This window comes from Hippocampus bargibanti, linkage group LG13 (assembly GCF_051943395.1).
Source record: "Hippocampus bargibanti isolate YZ-2025 linkage group LG13, ASM5194339v1, whole genome shotgun sequence".
Classification (NCBI taxonomy): Eukaryota; Metazoa; Chordata; class Actinopteri; order Syngnathiformes; family Syngnathidae; genus Hippocampus; species Hippocampus bargibanti.
The window spans coordinates 16,470,763-16,497,742 of record NC_142746.1 but is presented as its reverse complement, the minus strand read 5'-3'; the positions used below and the strand labels follow the sequence as shown (position 1 = coordinate 16,497,742).

Here is a 26,980-nt window from a genome sequence, read left to right as displayed (position 1 = left end):
GTTTGTGTAGCTGATTGATTCTATTCTCCGGCCTCCAGTCGCTCTTGCTAAAAAGTCAATACGACCTGAGGATAGAAAGCTGAGTGTACACACTGTGACATTCTCGATAGGTTTGTTTGTGACTTTCTACAAAGAAGATATTTGTCCATTCAACAGCTGTCATCGTCATCAACACAATGCACTCTTCTTGCTTCTTCACAAATGTGATTTCGGTGTCATTTGTATGTAACACTGCACGAGTCAAATTTGCAAGCTCCGGCACTGCATCGTGGCCAGTTTGATGAACATTAGTTGTAATGTTCGGGGAGTCCCTAGTAAACAAAGCAGGCGTAATCAAATTATGTCGACGGGCCTTGTCATAGTTATCTCGGCAATCAAGACTCGTAGGCGGCATATGATTGTTGTGATAAAAGCATTTGGTTAAGATGGGTAACACCAGAATCCCATTACAGCAAATGGTCACTACATACTTATTGCTAGTTTGCTTCATCCATGCAAAATGAGGAGGGTACGAAAAGAACCTTGAGAGGATAAAAGAACAATTAGAAGGAAATTGAGCAGTGCCGAAACACACGCACGAATCAATCTCTATTGCGGTGCCGGGGCAATGGCTTGGCTGCAACTAAGTGGAAATCATTTACTTAAAGTCATTACTGAGAGGAGAACGAGGTCAGAATGCGTTCTTGGCGGGGAATTTAGCACTACCACAAAACGACAGACACGTCGTCAACACTGCCAAGATCTAATTTTTGAAGTCAGCGATGGATATCACTGTTTATTTTCTCTTTATGCATTCATGTAAACTTATTTTCCCATGAGCTACTATGCATCTCATATCGCTGGCAGAGGCTCACCATTCAAGTGTCAATCAAAAATAAGCAAGGCGGTGTGATATCTGATATTCATTACCATTCAGTTCAACTCTTAATGTTATTAATAATCCAACCTCGGTAAAGTTATTCATGCATGAGGACACTGAAGTGGATTTTGCAATCCCTATACACCAGGAATGAATGGGCATTGCTATGTATCTAATAGTGGTGAGCTGTCAGGACTGGCAAGGCCTTCTCTGCTGGCCTAAAAATATCTGAATCACAGACTAATGTGAATTATATTTTGTCCATAAATTCTTATTCTATAAAACTACATTGTATTTCACCTTCCTTTCATTGCTTTTTCCCTTTTATGCTGCTTCCATAATGCGTGTTTTCGTACTTAAGCATTTAACCAATTACAGTCAGTCAGTCATCAGTCATCATTTGTTACCAGGGTCAGAAATCTACCTGGACGCCTTCACAATCAATTTTGCAGGCTCTGGAGGATAAAAATCAATGGCGATGAAACAGTTGCTTTAACCAATCAGAGTTCGAGTTGGCAACTCAAGGCCTGCTCATAGTATCACTGGTATCACTAGCCGCAAGTGATAAGCGCATACTGGCCAGAGCTAGCGCACTGTATCTGTCGCGAGCTTCATAAGCAAACACATTTTTGTATTGATTTAATAGCAGACTTGTCAACCCACAATGGCTGAAGGAGGAGAAGAAATGGATTTGGTTGCAGATTTACTGTTAAAGTCATTTTCAAGAGATACTTTTATATGGACATAATTAAGAACGGTTGGGTAGCTCCGAAGATAGCAAATAATATTGCAATTTTATGAGGTTATCATGAATCCACACGTTCAAAGTAAAAATTCGAACAGCTTAATAACAGTATTTCTTCAGTTTATTTCCTGGCCAACTGCACCCTCTAGTGGACGCGTCGTAAATCACACCACACTCGCAGCTGTAGATTAATTAAGACGTAGCACTACTGAAGGCCTAGGAGTGACATGCACGGACCACCACTGTCATCTAAAGTATGAATCTAGGAATGTAAACGTTTGAAAATTGAGTCCACATGTGGATCACTATAGATTAGTCAAAAATGTAGCTGAGTCAAATTTGAGCTCAGGTCAATTAATGGGCTTTTTCTGGGTCCCAGCACACCGCCATTAATAAAAGTGATGCTTTAATTACATTGAGAGCATTCAGGCATGCAGTGACGCGATTAACATGACCAACCTGTGGATTGTTCTCCTCCACGCAGAACAAAAACTCCTCCAATTTCTGCAACAAAAGGGAAACGTTTGTTGAAGCCACAAACCCGTAAATCGTCTCATAAATTATTGAAAACGCAATTTACGTCGCTTGCCAACTATATGTGAGCAGCAGGGCATAGTAATGACACTGGAATTATTCATCGGTAAATGTGACGAGAGAACAACAGACTAAATGGCTCATCTGGACAGCAGATTCCTTTGTTAGTATCCAAAGTGAGGTAATTATCTCATGCAGGCCAACGTATTGTTTGTAGCCTCTAGCTATGATGTGAACCTATAAGCAAAGGTTTAATTATAAGTTTTAATGAAAAAGTTGGGCAACAAATACAACTCATTAAGGTTGTGTTTTTGAATAAACAGGAGTGAAGTTCACATGGAGTTTCCCGGCACTTTTCCATATACGGGCAGCCATTACATTTGTGGGCGTATATTTACTATCGTCACAGCAATTTTAATGTGTCTTTTCGAGAGTAAAAACTGTAATTTTGTTGTCATCCCGCCAGCTGACTTCACTCACTACATTTTATCCCGCAGCAACATAATCTGTCACATACTGTTTTGTGCTTCTAAAAAGATGAAATGAGTTGTCTGCGGCGTTGAAAACATGTCAACTGAATAACAATTACAGTGACCGTTTTCTTCCTTTGGGTCGAAGACGGTTGTTTTAATCTCTCTGGGTGGAAAGGGATTATTAAATTTTCTCGTGAGGGACATTTATTCGTTGTCGTTCATGTCAAATAGAAATTGGAGAATTAATCATGCATGAGTATATTTTGTAGGCTTGGGCAACTTCAATAAAGGAACTGCTCAGGGGGCCAAAATATATACATATATAACAGACACCTGTTGAAATGCATTATGGGTAGGATGTAGTGGTGGTTGGGGAGAATAAGACCTTTTTTGACTTTTTGTAACCCAAAAACGGTTGACAAACATTAATTGAGGGACCACTCAACGTGTGGCCCACCAGTTGCCCATCCCTGCCATTGAGTTTGTAAATATACAAAATCCATTTTGTTTATAACTTGGAGTGGCGTCTGAGGAATGAACTGTGCGCAGCTTGGTTGGCTTTCTCACCTTTGACTTCTTGGAGAAATGTTAGGAGAGGCTAGGCTTTAGCAGGGAAAACATAAGCAGAGAGAAACAAAAGGAAAGCAGAAAGTCGATTCTTGCTGTTCATATCATACTACATATGGCAATCTTGGCTATGCAGGTAGCAAGGACACTGGTGTGAAATGTAGATTAAGGGTCATGCATAGCAGGATGATGATAAAATACAGTTTAATGGGAAGAAAGTTGGTCTATAATTCCTAAAACTAATTGACAATTCACATTTGTATGTTTACATACTATTTCAATCTGGGTGGGAGAGTCTTATTTGTCTGAAGTCTCGTTCTAATATTGTTGAGTTATGGGCAGAATAATGAATGCATGGCCGAAGCTTAACATTTTATGGCTGATGTCATTTTGCTGCTCCTTGAGATAACAAACAACTGTATTTATCGTGCACTTTTAACAGTTTAATCAACAGTGCTTCTGCCGGTTGCAGCCAATTACAGAACTCCATTTTGCCTCAACTACATGGTGACATAATTAATCACAAACCTTCAATAATTAGTACAGAAATGAATTGACTATGCCCATTTCGAGCCTTCAATGGCAAAACTGAAACACTTATCATATAGTATGAGCAGCTCACGCTGAGACAGGCAATTTGATATTCAGTATATGATCCGATGCTGAAAAACTGCAAATATAGCCTCCCAAAAGAAAAAAAAAACATGGATGGCAAGTTTTTTTTTTCTTTCTTTTTTTAAAATTATTATTTTGATGGCTGCTGGCTATGTTGACTTACTTCTTATCTCAGACGAGACTGTCAGACATTGTGGGCGGAGGCGAGTGTGAGGAGAGGAGTGAATGATTCAAGCTCTGCCCTGGAGCAGTGCTTTCAAATCACTGGTGAAATACTACGCGTCTATACGGATGCGCAGGTCCACAAGCCCTCTCACAAACAACGCACAATATCATGTACGACATGGTAGAATTTGTAGTAAGGAGGACAACTCACTCCCTCTCTCTCTCTCTCTCTAGAGTGAGAGCGATAGCTAGTCAATCAGATAGCTAGCTAGATAGCTAGATAGATAGCTATCTGGTAGCTAGCGAGTTAGCTAGCGAGCTCTCACTATATATATATATATATATATATATATATATATATATATATATATATATATATATATATATATATATATATATATATATATTATAAAGTCTCGTTATATCGATATCGGTTATATCGATAGTACTGCTTATTACGATACTATTTCTATAAACGCAAGGAGAAAATTTACATGCCGCAGGATCGGATATATCGATAGTCCGGTTATATCGATATTTTTTCCGACTCCAGAGAATATCGATATAACGAGACTTTACTGTATATACAGTTATACCTCGGTTTTCGACCATAATTCGTTTTAGAAACCTGTTCGAAATCTGATTTGTTCAAAAAAACGAAACAGGACTTGCCATTATAATCAATGTAAAAAAAAATAATCCGTTCTAAGTCCGGGCAAAAACTGCTTTTTTTATCTTTATTGAAGAATACTAATCTGTCCGCTAACAATCTGCTTTTTACGTCTGCTTTTTATGAATCATGATTGAACTACATAAACAACGTTGACTCACAATGGAAAGCTACACGAAAATAACGTCCGATTTGCAGAGATCTCAACCAAACATGTCTGCTTTTTCATTAAAAAAAAAAAAAAAAAAAAAAAAACTTTATTCAACAATACTAATGTGCCGGTTACAATGAGGAAGGTACGACACGAGGACCTCAGGTATATGGAAGCGGAGGGTAATCGAGTGGTGCATTGCGGTGCGCTTAGTTTGGTTGAGAACCGAATTTCGGTTGTAGACGGGGCATAAAAAAAGCCAATTTTTTTTGTTGAAAACTGAATTGGATGAGAACTGGGACGTTCGAAAACCGAGGACTGTATATATATATATATATATATATAGTGAGAGCGAAAGCTAATCAAGCAGATAGATAGCTACCTAGATCGCTAGCGAGATAGCTAGCTAGAGAGCTAGCTAGATAGCGAGCAAGCAAGATAGCTAGAGAGCTAGCTAGATAGCTAGACAGACAGACAGACATTGTGTTGTTAACACAAGGTGTGCAGGTTGTTACCTTAGTGAACTCGGAGTTCTGTAAATTGGCCTCGGGACACCAGCGGCCACCTAAAGCCGTCAACATGGCACTGTCTTCATCCTCTTTGTCGCACATTTGCAGTGAAGCACAGACAGTTGTGGGACAATTGTCGTCCACATCCGCTGCGCTGCAGATGGATGTTCGGAGCTGTAAACCTCGTAAGAACAGGTGACATGCCTCCAGGTCGGCTTCCCAAATCCGTTCCAGGCCCGAGTAGCTGCAGCTAATGTCAAATGAAAATGTGATCAACATCAAACAATGTCAGGTCAAAGCATTGCCATTAAGCAATCTTTACATTTTTAAGTTAAATTCCACATTAGGTTCCCTAGATGAATTTTGTTTGATACTGTAGATGTACAAGGTCTCTTGACATACTAATGTTGCCAGCAGCGCATGAAGGAACCCACATACATTGTCCGATGCCACATTGACAAAACACTAACACTGTTCCATTCACACGTACATTAGATCATTGCTTCATCTACCTGCTGTATGCGAGTGCGTTTAAATGTGTTCAAATGAACAGGAGGAGCTTCTTTGACAGGCGGCTGATTTCATACCCACAATGGGGCCAAACTAACTTTTTTAAAAATGCGCCAGCTTGTGCGCACCTGTGAAAGACCCGCCTCCAAGTAGATTTACGACCTGCAAGACTTTCACCTATGACGAAAATAGAGCACTCAGTGCCAAGTGAGCTGAAGCGTGACACATGTTGCATAGTGTGAGTTCAACCTAAAGGCGTGTCTGGATAACCTGCAGAAGACACCCATTTTTTTTCTTTGCTATATCCTCAACCTTGTTCTTTTCTCGGCGACTCGTTTTGAATTACGAAGATTGACCCATTGCAAAGTCCTTCCATTTATTCAGTACATGATCGCATCACTGTGTCCTTCTCAATCTTAATGAAACACAAAAATCTTGAATCAGGAGGCACTGAGTCAGGTAGGATCTTACTTCCTTACCAAGTCGGGCAATAGGTATTATTTTACAATGTCGGGCTTGAATTCTGAGAGCATTATTTGCTAAGAAACCATTCGACTGAGATATCAAGGTTCACAGTCAGTGAAAAGCCAACAGGAGCAACCACATCATTCCCAAATAGAAGGCAGAGTTCATGCAGGTCCACGAAAACGGTTTCACAAGAACATATTTCCTTTTAAAAAAAACTTAGTGCATTGAAATTTGCTATTTAGAAAGTAGTGGGAGATGGGTGACTTAATTGTGTCAACATCTCACATGGCAACCGTTGAGCAGAGGTGCTAATAACATGGTGAGAACCAAGGCAGCAACGATTGGAGGGAGTGTGATGGATGATACGTGGCGCAGTGAACGCTTTGTGAGGTGGGAGGTTTGAGTTCTGGGAGGTTTTTAAAGCAGCCATCTGAGCAAACACGGGTGCTCTGCTCAACACAATTCACACATGACAGATGCTGCTTGGATGCTCCCAGAGCATCGTGAGCTTGATCTCAAAGAACATTTTCTTTGGTTTTGTATGATATTTGCATTACAGGTATTCAAATACGATCAATGGCACCACCATTGTTCATTTAGAAAATGTAAATGTATAATACATGACTGAACTACCCCTCCTAACACAACATTCTTTTCCTCTTGCACATTTACAACGTCAGTGCAGGATTCACATCTGGTTTTAAGTCTTTAGCGCAGAAGAGATAATTACTTTTTTTTCTCCAAAAGCATCTGTCGCCACGGAGACCAGACATCTCACTCGCAGTAGTACATTTCTCCCTCCCCCAACCTTCCTTCCCATCCTCGCCTTCCGTCACCTCAGCACTCCATCATCAGTGAATGTACATTGAAGTAGACTGATAAGATTTACAGTGGATGATGGATGATTGTGCATATGTATGTGTGAAATTACACTGTATGTTCAAGCCAAATATGTGTTACTGTGCCATAAGGGAGCGCAAGTAAGTCACTGGGGCTTACCTGTCAGCTTCAAAAGACACTCATTTACATCTGTCAAATAACTGACTTGAATGAAAGCAATGCGCCCTGATAAATGTGGCATTTGTCTATCAAACTGGTGATGATACCAAGTGAATGTATCGACCGTGTCTACATTTTTGAACAAAAAAGGAAGTGAATCAAAGTTACTGGCGGCTGCCTTTATAATAATAATACATTTCATTTATAAGCGCCTTTCAAAACTCTCAAACAGATGTCAGGGGATTTAATAATGAACGTGTTTGTTATTAACCCATTCACTGCAATTCCCGAATGTATTCGAATTTATATGATGTCGAGTGCCATTCCTGAATTTGTTTGGGTTTTGGTTTTTGATGCTTGGGTGCCGATAAAGCGCTGTCCATGGCCTCCGGCAAAGTTTTTTTTTCTTTTCCATAAGGGGGCAGCATTTCCCTTTTTTCCATGTAGCGGTTTGCTTCAGCTGATGTTAAAGCGTTATATAAAACAATATGTATGTATCACATTGTATTTTGGACACCCTCCCTCATTTCAAGCTCATATAACTACAGACCCATATAATTTAGGAATTAACTATTTTTTTTCTAATAAAAGAAGAGAGTCTAAGGTTTTCTACACTGCATTGAATACTTACATAGTCCTAAAACTCAATATTCTGTGGGTCCTGGAATTCAAGTGACAATGACAAAAACCCTGGCACTGGAGTGGACACATTTTTGCACGTCTGGCAGTGAGTGAGTTAATAAGATTACTAAACACAAGCTGCTAGTTGCCGTGAAATACACCAGCTGCTCTGGAAAGTTTTTTTCTCAAATTTCCAAGGAAAATGAAATAATAAATTTGAATAAGGGGGCGTGTAAAATGTCAAATAACTCATCTGAGACAGAAGGATAAGTGGGGAAAACAAATTGAATGATAAAAGATATGAGAGCATGAGTTGGTGTGGGTGAGCCGAATGAGGACAATGAAAGCAGGTCCTTGGGGAGGTTGTTCTGTTTATGCCTTCTTTGTTTCCAATTCCTGTTGACAAAAAAGGCTGTGTACAATGCGAACATGACAAATACATTAGCAACTTACCTGTGCAGCCTATCTTCCAATAGCTCAATATACTTGATTGCATTGTCTTTCAGCTGGCTTTCTACATGAAGAGAACAAAGGAAGAAAACAACACATTAAACTTAATTGATTTTATTCGCGACACAATGGCGACAGGGTACCTTAGCAACTAATCACAACTCTAATATAATTAAAAGCAAACGTCCTGAAGTATATTGTGGATCATCATAGTATGTGAGGCTCTTGTTCGACAGTGTAACAGAGAACTAGCTGTTTCTCATTGTCTGGAGACAAGCACATCTGGTACTTGATAAAAGATGTCTTCAAACTTGAGATGGTTAGAGAGAAAAAGAAGATTTGATCAGTGGATACTAAATGTCCTTATATGGCACTTTTCTGCAGGGCATTCAGCTGGACGGTGAGCGCGTGTTGCTTTCCGGAGCACCCGGCCAGCTTTCAGCTGTGCCGTGAGCACGTAGACGGAGGTTGGCTGAGCATTAGTTAAGGAGTTAGGACAAGGGCAAAGGCAAACTGAGCATCGTTAATGAGCTCATGTATGAAACATCAAAACTTGCCCCCCTGCAGCAGCACATTTTACAACGCAACGGGAGGCATTTATATCAAACTGCTCCCTCATTCGTCGCTTTATTCAAATATTCTCTTGCTTTATGGATGGATGGATTGATAGATTGGATCAGCCTTTATTAGTCTCGCAGTGGAGACATTTACATTTCACAGCAGCAAAGTGATGAAAGTACGAGTATAGGAAAAGAAGAAGTAGAAAAACTAAATACAGCAAGAATCCAAACAAGGGCGCGGAAAATCCTACTGGACCCTCCGCACCCTGCCCACCACCTTTTCCAGCTACTCCCCTCAGGCAGGCGCTACTGATCCATGCGCACCAAATCCAACAGACATTTAAACAGCTTCTTCCCCAAGCCATTTACTCTCGAAACAGTAACCCAAATAGAAGTGTATAGTGCCTCCATGTTTCTCCATTTTTTGATGATACTAGTGCAGCGTGTTCTACCGGAGACAAATTCCTCGTGTGTCCTACATATTTGGCAATAAAGATGATTCTGATTTTGATACAGGACCTTCTGTAGGAGGGTAGATGGCTAGGTGGGTGGGTCTGTGGGTGGGTATGGGTGGGTGGGTGGGTCGGTCGTATAGATGGATAGGCGGATCGATGATAGATGGATAGATAGACCGATCGATCAATAGGGAAAAGAAATGATATTGCACAGCACCCTCAAGCTTCCCGGCCTCTAATACAATGCGATGCCCCACGTGAACTCTGTGGCAGATATTCCCTGGTGTACTAATTTCACTTTCAAAGGTATCAGTGCTTCTATTTAAATCTCACTCTGGATGGTGACAAGAAATCTAATTGGTGTTCGGCATTCTGCTGTAGTTTGACATCCAATTTGTCTTATTGTCTCAATGGTAGTTATTAGACTGTTTCAGCTCCGGTATGAGACAGGCAACAGACAGACACAGCAGGGAGAAAATAAAAATGGTTGAGTAACATACATTAACTTACACACACACACACAATTCTATCCACATTTGTGTGCAAGCACAAGGCAAATAGTCAGGCTATTTCTAGAGACTGCAGGTGTATGGAGAGGGAGATATTCCGTCTCAGACTTACCGCCACTTTAATTGCAGTGTGATATCATGTCCTGCCTGAATGTCTCGCACATCAACTTTCATCTTTTTTTTCCATTCATTTATTAAACAGCATGCAAATAGACAGCCACTGAATGATACATGGGAGCAGGCTTTTTGCCTGAGTTTGGATGGACGATTGAATAAGAGATGACAAAGTAGGCTTAGGCTTAAACAACAGCAAGAGCCAGATTTAGATATAATTTATCGCAATAGAAAAAGACCCATGAAATGAAGATGGGTGATGCAGAGATAAGTGTGTTGAGTTCATATTTCCACCTGTGCGGATCCTGTTATATGCCGAGGAGAGTGGACGCGCCATCTTGTCGCCATGCCAACCGCAGGCAAAACTAGTGAGCTTTTGTCGGCATTACGGATGAAAGAAAGCTAATAGAATGGGTCCAGGCATCAAGCGGCAAAACCCACCCCTGTGCAAAATGAACCCAAGCAATGGGTGACATTACCACTTCCCGCTGGTCTGCAGGAGGCCTTGTCATTTGGCAGAACACACGAATAAAATCAGTTCTAAAAAATCCATTGAAGATGAGGAGCCACTGTTGTCGTCCGTGATACACGAGGCAAAGCTCAGCGCCCCATTGTGACAGTGATCTCAGCAGGTGCTCAAAACAATGATTCCAGATCCCTATAACTGGCTCCAAAAAGCCATTCAATCATAATAAATACATACCATATTTTCCAGTGTGTAAGGCGCGCTGGAGTATAAGGCGCACCCCCAATGAATAGTGTATTTTCAAACTGTTGACATGTATAAGGTGCATCGGACGCTAAGGGGCCCCTTTAATGAATGAAAAAGGGTTTCCAAATGGAATTTATATTTATATACCAGTTTTCCAAATACAGTGATACATCGGCTTACGAATGCTCTCGCTCACGAACTTTTCGCCTTACGAACATAAAATTCGCGAGAATATAATCTTGGCATACAAACTAGTTTTCGGCGGACAAATCAATTTTTATGAGGACCCGGAAATGAATTATTCTCATTTTTAATGGTTTTGTGTGGGAATACATGTTTGGCAGACAAGCTTTTCGCCTTACACACACTTTCTGGGAACCAATTAATTTCATAAGATGAGGTATCACTGTATAAGGCACACCACATTATAAGGCGCTACAGTAGAGGGTGGCTGGGGTTACGCACGACTTCTATAGGGGGAAATGGAGTCATAGCTGCTGACAGTCGTTGCGAGCTAAATGGTCAATTGGATGTGATGAATGCGACCTGTTGAGGCTCAATATTACTTCACATATAAGGGACACCTGCGTATAAGGTGCAGGGTCATCTTTTCAAGAAAATGAAAGGTTTTGGGTGTGCCTCATACACCGGAAAATATGGTACATTCTGACGATTCATCACGTCCAATTGACCATTTAGCATTAACAGTGTTCAATATTAACTATAAGTATGAGTCGTTCAGTAAAAAGTAATCAGCTGGATTAGAGAAAATTTAACGTTGATTAAGAAGTAGATTAGAATGTCTCGTATTTACGGAGACAAAGCAAAGGCAGCAGGTTTACACAGAGCGATACACAAAGTTAATGGATTATATGAGCATTCGAAGAGCGCAGTAATTGAAAATGAATAATACAGTAATTTCCTGCCTGCCTCATGACAATAGCGAACATCTGTGGGGCTTCCGTGTTGTCTAACAAATTAGAGGCATCTTTGTGCTAATGTAGCGCCAATGATATGCATGTTATAAAAGCCTAAGCATAATAAGGCAGAAGAGCAATTGAGTCTTCTTTGTAACTGAGCTGAGGGCATTGGCTGTGATGAATGTGTTTAAGCTTAGGTCGGGTTGTTTGAGAGCAAAGCGTTGAGGTAACACGAACACGCTCTGCATTATGCACACACAATGCACAGTGTGGATGAATGGAGTAGCAGAACTGGCGGTTGAAGAAAGGGGGCTCGGGCAACTGCAATACCCAGACAACAGCTGGCACACAGAACATATTGTGGGACTAAGCATGAATGCGCACAAGGAACCTTAAAGGACAACCGACGTCTCCGGACAAGTTGTGTCCATAATTTGTAAAATGTATGTATGTATGTATGTATGTATGTATGTATGTGTGTGTGTGTGTGTGTGTGTGTGTGTGTGTGTGTGTGTGTGTGTGTGTGTGTGTGTGTGTGTGTGTGTGTGTGTGTGTGTGTGTGTGTGTGTGTGTGTGCGTGTGCGTGTGTGTGTGTATGTATGTATTGCATTGCATTGTATTTTGGACAGCCACTCGCTCTCATTTCAAGCTCATATAACTCCAGACCCATATAATTTAGGAATTAACTCTTTTTTTCTGATGAAAAAAAAGAACAATCTATGGTTTCTTACGCTGCATTGAAGGTTTATGTAGTCCTAAAACTCAATATGCTGTGAGTCCTGGAATTCAAGAGTCAATGACAAAAACCCTGGCACTGGAGTGGATACATTTTTTTGCCGTCTGGCAGTGAATGAGTTAAAAGGCAAAAGTGTATAAATGCATTTTATCGTTTCTCAGTGAATAGTGCATTGATTAATCCAAATGACAAAAACAGCCAGAAGCAAGAAATGGCAATCAGAAGAAATAAAAATTGGGGCTGATTAAAATTTGAATTATTCAGAGCTGATGAAAGGCAACACTATTTAGTCCTATTGTTTAAGGACCTGATTTGGAGAGAACTTTGTATGAATTAATATTACGAGAACAATATACAGTTCTGCAGAACTGATGGAAATAAAGAAAATATTCCACCAAATGACAAATGTCTCGAATTCCTGAGTTAAAAAAAGATCCCCCAAGAAAAGTGATTTTACAGTTAGTTGTCTTCTCGTAATCAATTTACGATGCATTGTAGTTTGAAACTAAGACATTGACCAGTGTGGATTTGTTTAATATGTATTTCTTTGGGTAATGCATACATTGCCATATCTGACATGTTCCACAATGGAAAGTCCCATCTGATACTCAATCACGGGAAGAAGAAATAATAGCATAAAAAAACATTCAGAAATAAATAGCAAGACATGCTCTCCAGGGTCCACTTAGCCACTTTAGCCCTCTCAATCATACCAAGCCTTTTTTTAGACAAGTGCTGTCATACCTTCCATCAAGTTCTCAATAGAAGCATCCTAAAAGTGGCAACGTAATGCATAAATCATATACGTATGCCCTTAGCATTACTATCAGCACTCCATTAAGAGGAAAATTGCATTTGGGTAATAACGTTGAGTGGCAGTATTTGGATGTGGACCTCCATTGCCAGATACAACAATGACTGATCAGCCCCCCCCCCCCCCCCCCCCCCCCCAAAAAAAAAAAAAAAATACAGAAAAGTAAAATGAAGGTAACTTGGGTGGCCGTGTAAAGAAATAATAGTATAGCTGGTGAGGACTGAGCAGGAGACAAGCAATTGAATGTTTGACCGAAGAATAAACATTAGGAGCATACTGTTTATGTCTTCTCTTAAATAACGATTAGCAGAGTTAAACAGAACACACAGTCAAAAGCATTCACGTCTCATTGCCCTCACTCCTAAAGGTCATTTACCCTTCAGTCTAGTCTCTCAATTATTTATTTGCAAATTTAATAACACTTGAAATGTCTCTTTGCATGGGACAAAATGACACTCTCTTCTGGGGAATGAAACATTTGCCACTCACCACTCACGCCAATAGCAATTAAGACCATAATGGCTGCAAAATCCAAAAGCCCCACCCTGAACATCATGTCAGACACTCAAAAAGATGAAATCATTTCCTAAGTGCAATACTTTAGATCATGACCATTATGCTTTTCATAGCACTAGGCGGTGCTTTTCAAATAATGCATCTCCATTTTTATTGCGATGAGATGATTTTAGCGTTGTCGGAGTGCGATAAATATGGTAGTCATTTTCACAGCCGCGCTTTGTTCAGGGGAAAGGTTAGCGCTGTTGGACATTCTGCGGCTGGATGGATGCATTGCTTGAGGAGCCCGATGGAAAGAAAGGAGCGTCAAAGCAGTGCGCCGATGCGTATGTGGAACTGTCGCGGCTTGGAATTGAAGCGGATTTACGTGGGGCAGGAGATGTGAGACCATCTCTATTCGTCAATGGATGCGACATCTTTTGCTTACTGTTACAGTTTGCTTTCAACATTTAGCTTGTAGCAGACGTGCACATTTTAGCACGATGTCTCTGATCCACTGTTGAAAAGGACGCTCTGATCCTCTCCTCTTTCTAGAACGGCTTCATATGACAAAGATGGTGCAAAAAGTGCTTAAGATTGGACAACTCCCTGTGTCTTTTGTGTCGTTTCACATTATTTGTTTCTTTGGTTACTTCAAGATGGCACCGTGAGAGTGACTGCCTTTGCAGCAGGTCCTGTATTTTGTTTTTCTACTTCTTCCTTTCCTTTCTTCTTTCATCACTTTGCTGCTGTGAAATGTAAATTTCTCCACTACGAGACTAATAAAGGCTAATCCAATACAATTGAACATAACACACACAACTTCCCCATTGACTTTCACATAAATTCATTTTACTCTATGACTGTCCTCAATTAACAACTTTTTTAAATTCTTCTGAGTCTGTCTTTTCAGTCCAGATGTTTAACAGGTGTGCATTTTCACACCCCACATCATTCACACCAATGTTACATGGATTTTATATTTCGTATGGGTTTGTCATGAGGGAGTTTTAAAACATTCTGGACAGAGTCAGGCTAGATTGCAGCTATAGTGCCCTGACATGATCAAAAACACCCACAAACCCTCCTCCATCCCCATTTGTTGAACAGAGGATGACACCTGAACACAAAGAGGCAGATCAACATCTTGCTTTAGTACTTTTATCATGAATAGAGTGTTCTTAAATGACATACTGTACATCCAGTTTTATTGTGATGGGATGGGTCTAGTCTTGCACTAAATGCAGTAAACATCTCAGTGCCCACCTGGACTTTTGAGTCCCCAAAAAAATCTGCTACTGTGCCGTTTGTCGACTATCAGGTCCAAGCTTGTGTGTGCCAGGCCCTTATTACCACGTTGGCTGACAGTTTAATGAGCTCCTAGCTTGGTGTCAGCAACACATTGAGAAATTGCTGCTGCTGCTGCCATATTGTGTGCGCCCACTTGAGCATTTGAGCAAAGCGAAAAACCAGTCATTAGCTCACCATTACGTCCCAAATAGTGATGCGTTATCCACCTGATTCTGATTCCTTTGTCTAGCCTGAACATTCTACTTGCCTTTTTTTTCTGTGGCTCTCTGTGCCGCAATGTGCATCCCGAGACACATAGATTCATGATATGGTGGTATGGTTATAGATTGCTGTGGTTGTCATTTATTCGTCTTGTGATCGATGTGGGCGAGAATGTCTTTGAGCAGCATTTGATGTATGTCTTTATTTATTTATTTGCACTTTAATTGCCACAAGCTGACGCTATAATAATAATAAAAGAATTATAATTAAAATAAATGGACAGGTTAAGGACCTTACAAAAATCGGGGCCTGGAACAAGGAAAAGTGTGCCCCCTAGTGTCAAGAAAACACACATTCAAACGCAGACAATGGCCCAACACTAATGGCCAGACTGTAGTCACTAATGATCTGGATAAGAGAAGACATTAGAAGACTGATTGAACACATAGGGGTCTCTGCGATAGCTTCACTACCTGGACTGGCGTCTCGTCAGCCCCCTCGCCCCAATTCCCCCAACAGTCAAGCTCCCACCTCAGTGCCTCACACAGTGAAGTGACCTTTATAAATATCCGCCCGTGACTGATGGATTGGGGGAAGCACTGCAGGCGGTGACATCAAAACACAAAACCAAAGAGACCAAACCCTATAGTTAGCACTCCCAAAAAACGGTTGTTTTAAGCAGCATTCGGGTCTCCTGTAGTGCTCCTACGTCATATAGGCAGCGTGTGACTCAAAGGAAATTGTCTTCTTCACACAATCTAAAGTGTATTTCTCTTTTTCGCACTCCACCTCCTCTTAACGGCTGCCAGTTCTGCTGCAATTCATTTGATGTAGAGTCCCCAAAGACACGTGGCAAGTTTTCAGTTCCTTTGTGAGAAAAAGTCACCTTTCATTGATGATGTAGAGTCCCAGCATGGAGCGACAGAAGGGAGTATTTTTCTTAAAAGAGTGGTTTGCATTGCTATTTATATTTAAAAAGGTGTTTTTATTGCCAAAGGGGGTGCCTATCATAAATGGAACAATATTTCAGTGTTCGTGTGGCATATGTTGCAGCATTATAATTGTATCATTACTATCCAGTGACGTACATCAAATATGCTTTTTATACTGTATTTTTATACATATATGTGCAGTTCTTTTGATGAACCTTTTTTGTGCAGTTGTAAATTTCAGTTTCCTGACATTTTCTTTTGTGCGTAGAATACTGTACTTTTTTTAATCTTTCGACCTCCCGAGACTGTAGATTATCTCTCATCTCTCATCTCATTTTCCGTACCGCTTATTCCTCATTAGGGTTGCGGGGGTTGCTGGAGCCTATCTCAGCTGTCTTTGGGCACGAGGCGGGGGACACCCTGAATTGGTTGCCAGCCAATCGCAGGGCACACAAAGACATACAACAGACATTCTCACACTCACACCTAGGGACAATTTGGAGTGGTCAATCTGCCTGCCATGCATGTTTTTGGAGTGTGGGAGGAAACCGGAGGACCCGGAGAAAACCCACGCGGGTCCGGGGAGAACATGCAAACTCCACACAGGGAGGCCGGACCGGGACGCGAACCGGCGACCTCTGCACTGTGAAGCCGGTGTGCTAACCACTCGGCTACCGGGCCGCGACTGTAGATTATAAATTTCCCAATTATGGGACTATTAAAGGCTTTCTGATTCTGATGTATTTTATTAGGGATGAATTGGGCGTATTATACATATTGGAACCTTGCGATTGGCTAGCAATCCTTTTAGGGAATCCCTCGCCGACTGCTTGAGAATATGCATCTCACATAATGCATGGATGTATAGATGGATAATTGATTCTAAAATGTCATTAATCTATCGTAATTTCCGGATTATAAAACCGCGACTTTTGTCACAAGCTTTCACTCTGTGGTTTATGCAATGATGCGGTTAATTTCTAATGGCCACCAGAGGGCGCTCAAGCACTAAAGGTAAGAGCGAGACAGGGCGAATATGTGCCGAGGAAGATGCAACTTTAATGTAAATTCGCATGTGAATCATGCATTTAAAGTTTAAATGTGGGAGGCTTCAATGACCAGCGACGAGAAATTATTTACTGGCCGTTTTTGAAAACCAACTTTTGTTGTCTGCCACTGTAAAAAGAAATATAAGACAGGCATGCGTGTGTACTTTTGCTCCCATGACCCGAGCCCGGTATGTCGTCGAGAATGGATGGCTGGATAGACATGACAATGTTTGAATGCCTGGTTCTCAGTATTTGCACAGTACATTTGATTTTTATCTGTGCATGTTCTGACCCTTTTCTTTGTGTAAAACCACAAACTGACCTTCGTGCCAAATGATCAGCAGCTGGAGGTTGTTATAGGTCTACATAGCCTTGTTGACTTTTAAGAGTCTTCGACAATAATGAGGAGGCTAAATCTGCTTGATTATTGTTTCCGATCGTGATTTCCTCTTCCTGAGACGGCTTTCCTCCAGGGGACAAAAGTCTAATCTGAGTGTAGACAGACTCACCATGCTGCACCTCCCTGTGTTCCAGCTCCTTTCTAAGCTGCTGCCTCTGCTCCTTCATCCTGGCCAGCTCTTGGCTGCTTCGTGAGCTGAGACTGTGTAGCCTCTTGACCAGGGCCTCCAATCGCTCCTGCTCCTGGTACACCGCTTTCATCTCAGCCTTCAGCTCCTTGGCAATGCCGAAGTCGTTACCTACAGCAGTGCGCCACAGAAACACATTATTGGACGGAGCTTTCATTAATGAATGACTTTAACATTAATGGTGTAATTAAATGAAGTAAATGGAGCTTGTACGAGTCGAGTAAAACCCTCAAGGTCAAGCACATTCCAGGACACGGTTCATCCTCTAATGTGTTTGGATTAAGAATACATTTTTCCCATGGGAAATAATAAAAATACAATGAATTGGTTCCAGGTTCCAAGTATTGCCATCATAAAACCTTTATTAACCGTGCACGAAAGTAACATAAAAAGGACCATTACAATTAACCATATGATGAACATGCAAAGAGGGTTTACTGCTTTGAGGTGAGTCGATTTACATTAAAAAAAAATATGCACAGCTAATTATCCAGCATCCATTTCCTGTCTTTTCTCATTCCTGCCGACTTATTGCTTTCCAGTTCGAATACAAGCTTCATTGCATGTTCTCCACATTCATGCATGACTTTTCTATGAGTCACTCGCACTTATTCCCAAATTCTAAAAACATACATGTTAGGTTAATTGAAAAGTCGAAATTGCCAGACTGGAGTGAGTTTGCCTCGAGACTGGTGGGTGACCAGACCACAGCTGAAACACACAAACACATAAAGTAATCTGTTCTTACAGTATACTCTTATAGAAGTCCAAGATTGCGCTAAAGTCAGCAGCAAGTGCTGTTTTTTTATTTTTGATGATGAGAAGAATATACGTATGTGGAACTATCGCGGCTTGGAATTGAAGCGGATTGACGTGGGATAGAAGATGTGAGACAATCTCTTTTCGTCAATGGATGCTACAGCTTTGTGTTTGCATTTAGATTGTAGCAGACATGCACATTTCACCATTACATTCTTGATCCATTGGTGGCTTTAAGCCTCTCTTTCATCTAGGACTGCTCCATACAACAAAAAGGGTGCAGAAAGGGCTTAAGATTGAATGACTTGTGTTGAGTCACATTATTTGTTATTTAGGTACTTTTTGTTGTTTTGACTTCAAGATGGTGCCGTGAGAGTAGCTGCCTTTACAGTACAGCAGCTCCTGCATTTTGTTTCTGCTGCTGTGAAATGTAAATTTCTCCTCTGTGTTCTTTCGGCTCCTACAATTTTTGGTGGAGAACACCGTATGTTCAGAAAGTGTGACAAATAAGGAAAAGGTAGACTTACCTGAGACGGCGGCCAGTTTGGCTTCATGCAAAGCTAAGAGCTGAGTTTCAGTCTCGCTGACTTTTCTCCTGAGGCTGCTGCCCAGCTTCTGACTCATGACCACCTCGAGAAAGAAAAGAGCAGGAAGTGTGGAGGTTAGTCACTAAAAGGCATGTGGATCCCAGAGGATGCACGGTTCATTTCCACCTCTGTTGCCATGTTCCTTTCCAAATCATTCTTACAAGATGTCACCAATTCGTTTCAATTCTCCCTCTTCTTTGAATACACGGCAGAGCCTGATTGTTTGCATGTTTCTAACCTTTAGGAAAACAAAGACTTCTCCGCTTTTCATGTGCATGTGTGGAAATGTGAAATGTCTATAATAGGTGACATGGTAATGTCAGAGCGGAAAAAAGCACAGAATGTCACCGGGGATGTGACACCTCAGCTTTGGCAACCTGATTGCAAGCTGATGGCTACTGATAAAACCTGTCAGGACTCAATCGGCCCTTTAAACTCCTGTTTTGATACAGTGTAAAGGAGATATCCAGACACAATGCCCAAAACTCAGCTCTTATTTTTCGAGGAACTAGATTAGTGGCTCAAAGAGATCAAGATGCACCTTTATGTTTCTTTCTCGAACATGATACTGTTTTGTGGTTTTTTTTAAGTCTCTTGTGAATATGTGGTACACAAACAAAAAAAAATGAAGGCTAATTTGAAACAAAACTCTGTAGCCTCAGCAATGTCCATATATCGAGATCAGTCAGTGGGAAATGAAAAACCTATGATGCATGCATGGTCACTCTCAATTAAAGTGCGACTGCATCAGACTCGCCTGATAGCCCTTATGCAAGACTCGACTTGGTATTCTTTTTTCAGTCTGGATTGGTTAAGACGGAGTACGACTGAAGGCCTAGTGATGAAAACTACGGCCCACAACTGCTTATGAGTGACTATACATTTTGAACACTCTGGTCACAGAAAAGTTGACGCACAGCTACACTCCATTTTTTAAGAGGATACTTTCAAAACATCTTATGCTAATTCTGACCCTACCGCTCAAGCCATGGAGAGTTCATTGCCTCATCAAATAGAAATAACTGCGTGCATACAAACCCCGACATTTACCACAAGGATTTATCAAGCTGAAGCTGATGCACTATCGCATCCTTTCAATTTCAACATTCCACTCATTGAAATTCAGAAACATTCACACAGACCACCCTCCCCAAATAAATAAATAAATAAAAACAGGCCTTACTTTGGCAGTAGCTTCCTTGATGGATAGATTTAATGCCTGCTCCTGTTCCTGAAGTCTACAAAAGGGAATAAAAATATGACTTCAACATCAAACATGTAATGTCATCATTTTATTATGTCCCCCGCAAATGATTACATCTTCACATTTGAAGGTTAAATAAAATATTAGCATTCAAGACAGTTAGTGACTTTTCAAACTTTTTTGTAAGGGCGACAATAAAAGTTTTCTTGTATTTCGTTTACCCAATTGTGATGACTTGTGACTGAAGAATAATTTTACACAAGTCAAAGTTTGTTGTTGCCGATCAGTGTGTGAATCATTGAATATTATTTCAATCAATGATGTCATTGCTGAGTGTTAAGAAACACGACCAACTCGTACGGTCACATTTTTAAGAGTGAGAGTACTACAGTAAAGTCTCGTTATATCAATATTCTCGGGAGTCCGAAAAAATATCGATATAACCGGGACTATCGATATATCCCACCCTGCGCGCATGTAATTTTCTCCTTGCGTTCATAGAAATAGTATCGTAATAAGCGGTATTATCGATATAACCGATATCGATATAACGAGACTTCACTGTATTTAGTAGCCGATAAAATGCTGCATAAAAATGCTTTATTGGGGATTTGTGGGATAAAACAACTTCAATCAAAAAGACTTAGTGAACCTGTCTAACCCATTCACTGCCATTCACAATTTAATTTTGGAATTGAAAATATGACATAGAGCGCCATTCCTGAATTTGTTCGGGTTATGTTTTTTTCATGCTTGGGTGCCGATAATGTGCTGGCCATGGCCTCAGGCAATGTTTTTTTCTTTTCCATAAGGGGGCAGCATTCCCTTTTTTACATGTTAGCGCTTTGTTCCAGCTTCATCTGTTGTTCAAGCGCTATATAAACCAATATGTATGTATGTATGTATGTATGTATGTATGTATGTATGTATGTATGTATGTATGTATGTATGTATGTATGTATGTATGTATGTATGTATTGCATTGTATTTTGGACAACTGCCCTCATTTCAAGCTCATATAACTCCGCACCCATATAATTTATCCATTAACATTTGTTTCTGATGAAAGAAGAGAGTCCAACACTGTATTGAATGTTTATGTAGTCCTAAAACTCAATATTCTGTGGGTCCTGGAATTCAAGTGACAATTGAAAAAAAAAAAACCCTGGCACTGGAGTGGACACATTTTTGCACGTCTGGCAGTGAATGAATTTTAAAAAAAATCTACAATGGTTAAATGTGTCTAAGATGCCAGTCATATTTTCATAGGAGCAAGGTGAATATCTTTCACCAAAGAAAAAAAAAGAAAATCATCTTGATGGGCATGACATGTGCCCCCCTCCCCCCTCCATCCTTCCATAAATGCAAAACGGCAACACAATCATCTTGCTGACCTGAATCATAGCGCACGGAGATCTGCAGTTGAATGCTCAATCTTAGGTTGAAATTTCAATCAGTTTTGAAAATAAAGGCATTCTGGCTGAGGTGAGAGTATGTCAGATATTAAATTACGCCAGTGATGGTGGATCACGCCACCAGGAAGGTGATACGTACAATTTACATATCTTTCGAACAAGCCGTGAGACAGAGAGGCATCCTCAGAGCGGCCGGCTTGTGAGCAATTACCATTTGAGATGCAAAGTAATCATTTGCATTTGATGAAGAACATTAATATTCAGAGCTGCATTGCGCAGGTGTTAAAGAGGAGGAGTTGTCAGGGGATCGAAAAAGTGGTTTCACTATACGTTCTCTCTACGAGTGCCATTTTTAAACGTCTGAATCTTCATTTTGATGCTGGAGCAAGTCCAGTCAAGCGAATTTGGGACTATGATGTGCATCACTGGTTCTTCCTTTGCACAGATCTACCCCGCCGACATACAACGCACCTGATAATTTGGTAACAGAAAGTTCCGGTAGATTACACTCGGCATAAATACACCACTCCATTTGTGTGTTCGAGCAGGTCTGGTCTAGCGTGTTTGGGATTGCGATGCAGCTCACTGGATGTTCCAGTGCTGCCACATTTTATTAACTAAATAGAGTGCATGTTGCGCATGAGTGGTGAATGTCGTCGTTGAAATCTATATTTGCAACACAATTCCTGTTGTCCTCTTTACCATTCGCTCGCTATGTGGGATTAACTCATTCACTGCCAGACGTGCAAAAATGGGTCCGCTCCAGTGTCAGGGTTTTTGTCATTGTCATCACTCGAATTCCAGGACCCACAAAATATTGAGTTTTACAACTACATAAACATTCAATGCAGCGCAAGAAACCGTTCAACAGCGCAAGAAGTGTTTATCAGAAAAAAAAGAGTTACTTCCTAAATTAGTTGGGTCTGGAATTATATGTGCTTGAAATGAGGGCAGCTGTCCAAAATACAATGCAATACTGTACATACATATTGGTTCATATAGCACTTTAACAACATCTAAAGCTGCAACAAAGTGCTCACATGGGAAAAAAGGGAAATACGGCCCCCTTGTGGAAGGAAAAAAAATTGCCAGAGGCCATGGCCAGCGCTTTATAAGCACACATATAAGAAAAAACAAAACCCAAACACATTCAGGAATGCCGCTCTACATCATAGTTTCAATTCTCGGATACATTTGTGAACTGCAGTGAATGAGTTAAACAACCTCAATCCAAAAACATGAATTAATATTAGATTAATGTAACAGAGAAGCAAATATTAAAGTTCTGTACAAACATATAACCAACCTAACCTGAGATTTGGTAATGAAAACAAATAAAATACAGTGTGATTCTAGGGACAATATACAGTACAGCATCGCTGAGCTGTCACTGCAACTGACAGGTCTCTAGCACCCTCATTAGGTAGCTGATGGTACTGCAGCAATTGTTGCAATTGTGAAAAGTAAATTAGTTAAATTAAAAGTAATTTCATTTATAAGCGCCTTTCAATGCTCTCAAGGTCACTTTACAGTGTGAAAAGTAAATAATAATAATAATAATAATACATTTCATTTAGAAGCGCCTTTCAAAACTCTCAAGGTCACTACAGTGTGAAAAGTAATAATAATAATAATAATAATAACAATACATTTCATTTAGAAGCGCCTTTCAAAACTATCAAGGTCACTTTACAGTGTGAAAAGTAAATAATAATAATAATAATAATAATAATAATAATAATACATTTCCTTTATAAGCGCCTTTAAAAAATCTCAAGGTCACTTTACAGTGTGAAAAAAATAATAAAATAATAATAATAATAATAATACATTTCATTTAGAAGCGCCTTTCAAAACTCTCAATGTCACTTTACAGTGTGAAAAGTTAATAATAATAATAATAATAATAATAATAATAATAATAATAATAGATTTCCTTTATAAGCGCCTTTAAAAACTCTCAAGGTCACTTTACAGTCACAGGATAAGTTTTCCTGTGGGTGAGCAGCGGCAGCCACACGTGCCAGCGTTCACTCAACCCGGAATAACTCAAATAGATAAAAACCGATCTTCTGACATTTCACTGAAGAAACATTGATGTACATTAGCACTCATACATTGAATCTAACCTGAGCATGGAGGGAGGAAGAGAGACAGACATCAGGATGCGGTCCTCAGACATCACAAGATCATGAAGCGTTCGGCTCATTTCTCTCAGCTGGGCCGGGCTGCAGCTCCTGAGGACGGATCCTTCCAACTCCTCAACCTCCATCTGCTGCTCCTCCTTTTGGATCTGTTGGTCTAGACATCGACTGCGATCATTTAGCTCTGCCAATCTCTGCTGCAGTTCCTCAATTTCTTCCTGTGTTGCAAAAGTGGACAGAACTTGATCAAAAGCACGGAAATATTTTGTTATGCACATTCATTTTAAATTCAAATGACAATTTTTGCCAAGCTATTAACTCATTCACTGCCAGACATGTGCAAAAATGTGTCCACTACAGTGCCAGGGTTTTTGTCATTGTCACTCGAATTCCGGGACCCATCGAATATTGAGTTTTAGGACTACATAAACATTCAATCCAGTATAAGAAACGGTAGACTTTCTTCTTCTATCAGAAAAAAAAGTTAATTCCTAAACTATATGGGTCTGGAGTTATATGAGCTTGAAATGAGGGCGGCTGTCAAAAATACAATGCAATACAGTACAAACATACATTGGTTTATATAGTGCTTTAACAACAGCTGAATCTGAATAAAGCGCGAACATTGAAAAAGGAAATGCTGCCTTCTTTTGGAAAACGACAAAAACATTGCCAGAGGCCATGGCCGCCGCTTTAACGACACCCAAGCATGAAAAAAAAAACAAACCCGAACAAATTCGGGAATGGCGCTCAACATCATATTTTCAATTCCCAAATAAATGTATGAATGGCAGTGAATGAGTTAAGTGGCATTAAGAGTTTACTTTTCTGCCCGACAGGACTGAAAATTTGAAACTAAATTCTGGACTTCTTTTGTGAAATTGACGTGTTCTCTCCGTGGGATTAGCTGGTAACCAGTCCCGGGTGTACACAGCCTTTCGTCTAAAGTCAGATCAATACGAAATGGCTCACTATTACACATAAAATACGTTTATTGGAAAGAAATTAGACTGCCATTGAATGGCAACCAATCCAGGCTTCTTAAAGGACAACCGACATCACTTTTTTGTTTCTTAACTGACATCAGAATAACGTTTTATAGCATCTAAAATACCCAAAACACGCAGGCTGATATTTTTAGTCAAATGCAAAACACTAATAAAAATGACTTAAAGTCTCCAAAATCTGCAAAAAAATTGAGCTGCGAATTGGGCATTTTCAGAAAGTCCCGCCCCCAGTTCGTGACGTCACGCCAAGATGTCTTGCATTGCTCGAGAATCAAAACAATGGCTTCAGATTCGGAGAATATGCTTTGTTGTTACACATCCAGTTATGAATATGATTCAAATAGTTCTGACGAGGAAAGCATACATGTTTGCTATCGATTAAATAATTTATTCCGTGCCATTTTGAGGCAACATTGGGGGTAAATGTATCACCAAAAAAGAGGCAGAAAATGGCGACCAAGCTCCGTGTGAGGAATTAATCAGCCCGTTTCCACAGGCTGATAAATTCCTTGCATGGAGCTTTGTCGCTCTCTTCTGCCTCTTTTTGGTCTACGCGACATTTCTAGACCAAACAAGTACAGCAAAATGCATTGACGTGATGGAAGGACTGCGACAATGTGTCCTTTTTTCGGTCAGGGGCGTTCCTTCAGTGACGTAGGGTGAGGACTCGTCACCAACTCAAAAACAATACTTCCGGAATATTCAGTGTGAGTCTTAAAACGTAAAATATAGCTATATACGGTGGAATCTTTGTGAAATACGCTCAGTAGAAGTCACTTGAAGCCATTTTACAAATTATGGACACAACTTGTCCAGAGACATGGGTTGTCCTTTAATGTTAGCAGGGTAGCAGAAGAGACAAAGAAAAATACTGAAAGATGAAAAAAAAAAAACATCCAGTTGTCCATTTTTTGAAATTTGCCCTCACAGCCTGTGCTGGTATCTATGGCAGCTGTCTTTAGAGTAGGCGGGGTACACCCTGAACTGATTTCTAGCCAGTGAAAGGGCATATATACGTATATAGACAAACAACAATTCACCCTCACAATCAATTACAATGAAGAATGCTTGATTAACCTGACGTGCATGTGTTTGAAATATGGGAGGGAAAACTGGAAGAATAATAATAATCTCTAAATATATTGACAGTTTGAGCTATTAGGAGAACTGGAATTACTTGTACTGTTCGTTTCTCTTGTATGAGACGATCTCGACGGTGCGCGGACTCTGACTGCTCTCCATCGAATTCTGCTCCTGACCTGTTTGATGATACAAAACACACCTTTGCTGGAAACAGATGCTTGGTGTCTGAGGAGGTCATAATAATAATAATAATATAAAGCGTTGACATGTTTAGCATTCATGTTCAAATTTATCTTATGCACCTTTTACTTTTTAAGCTTCATTTCAGGATGTATGCAGCAGAGCACGTCTTCCTGTCACATGAGTTATGTTTCACAACTATTTCTCTGACTGGTTTTAGAACATCCGCTTAAACAGGATGAAAAACAGATCTTCTTAAAACACTATCTTTTTAAAACTACTGAGTGTGATTCACTGTGATAAACAACAGTGAAATCATAACCCTGCATATGTGCATGAAAGAATAACAAGTCATAAAAACAGATCATTAATTGTGTGTTTACAAGAATATAACCAAGCTTGTGCTTAAACCATCCTGTTTTTTATGTATTTATTTATTGTTGGGGAGGTATCACAATGTCTCTTTATTAGACCTTCGCGTCCCCTAGTGGTTAGCATGTCTTGCCTCACTGTTATGTGACTATTAGCTAAGAGCTATGTGGTGCTAGCATTATGATTACTTCTAAAGCTACTGTACATTCCGTGTAAATGAAATGTATTATTATATAGATACTGTATGACCATTTTATATTTGAGTTTGTGGTGTGTGTTACTTCCGGGTTGAGTGAACGCTGGCGCTGCTCACCCGCAGAGAAACTTAACCTGTGACTGTAAAGTGTCCTAAAGAGTTTTGAAAGGTGCTATTACTACTTATAGTAGTTTCTCATGAATGTCGTATATAGTTTCTCATGAATGTCTTGAAACCTATTGAAAAATATCACCAACACTTAAAAGAAGTGATTAAATAGTGTTGATCTTAGTTTTACTCCT

At 40.2% G+C, this 26,980-nt stretch overlaps 1 protein-coding gene across 1 annotated transcript in view; it reads right to left on the bottom strand.

Moving 5' to 3' along the window:
- The window catches only part of disc1 (DISC1 scaffold protein), a 44,191-nt gene that overhangs the window by 6,672 nt on the left and 10,539 nt on the right, over positions 1–26,980 (bottom strand). Inside the window, exons 5-12 of the mRNA XM_089012392.1 lie at positions 26,025–26,106; positions 23,826–24,058; positions 20,261–20,315; positions 19,018–19,120; positions 17,654–17,842; positions 8,340–8,400; positions 5,295–5,538; positions 2,064–2,108 (exon numbers count right to left, since the gene is read on the bottom strand). Coding sequence (XP_088868518.1) covers positions 2,064–2,108; positions 5,295–5,538; positions 8,340–8,400; positions 17,654–17,842; positions 19,018–19,120; positions 20,261–20,315; positions 23,826–24,058; positions 26,025–26,106 — 1,012 coding nt within the window. The remainder of the gene's footprint in view (positions 1–2,063; positions 2,109–5,294; positions 5,539–8,339; positions 8,401–17,653; positions 17,843–19,017; positions 19,121–20,260; positions 20,316–23,825; positions 24,059–26,024; positions 26,107–26,980) is intronic.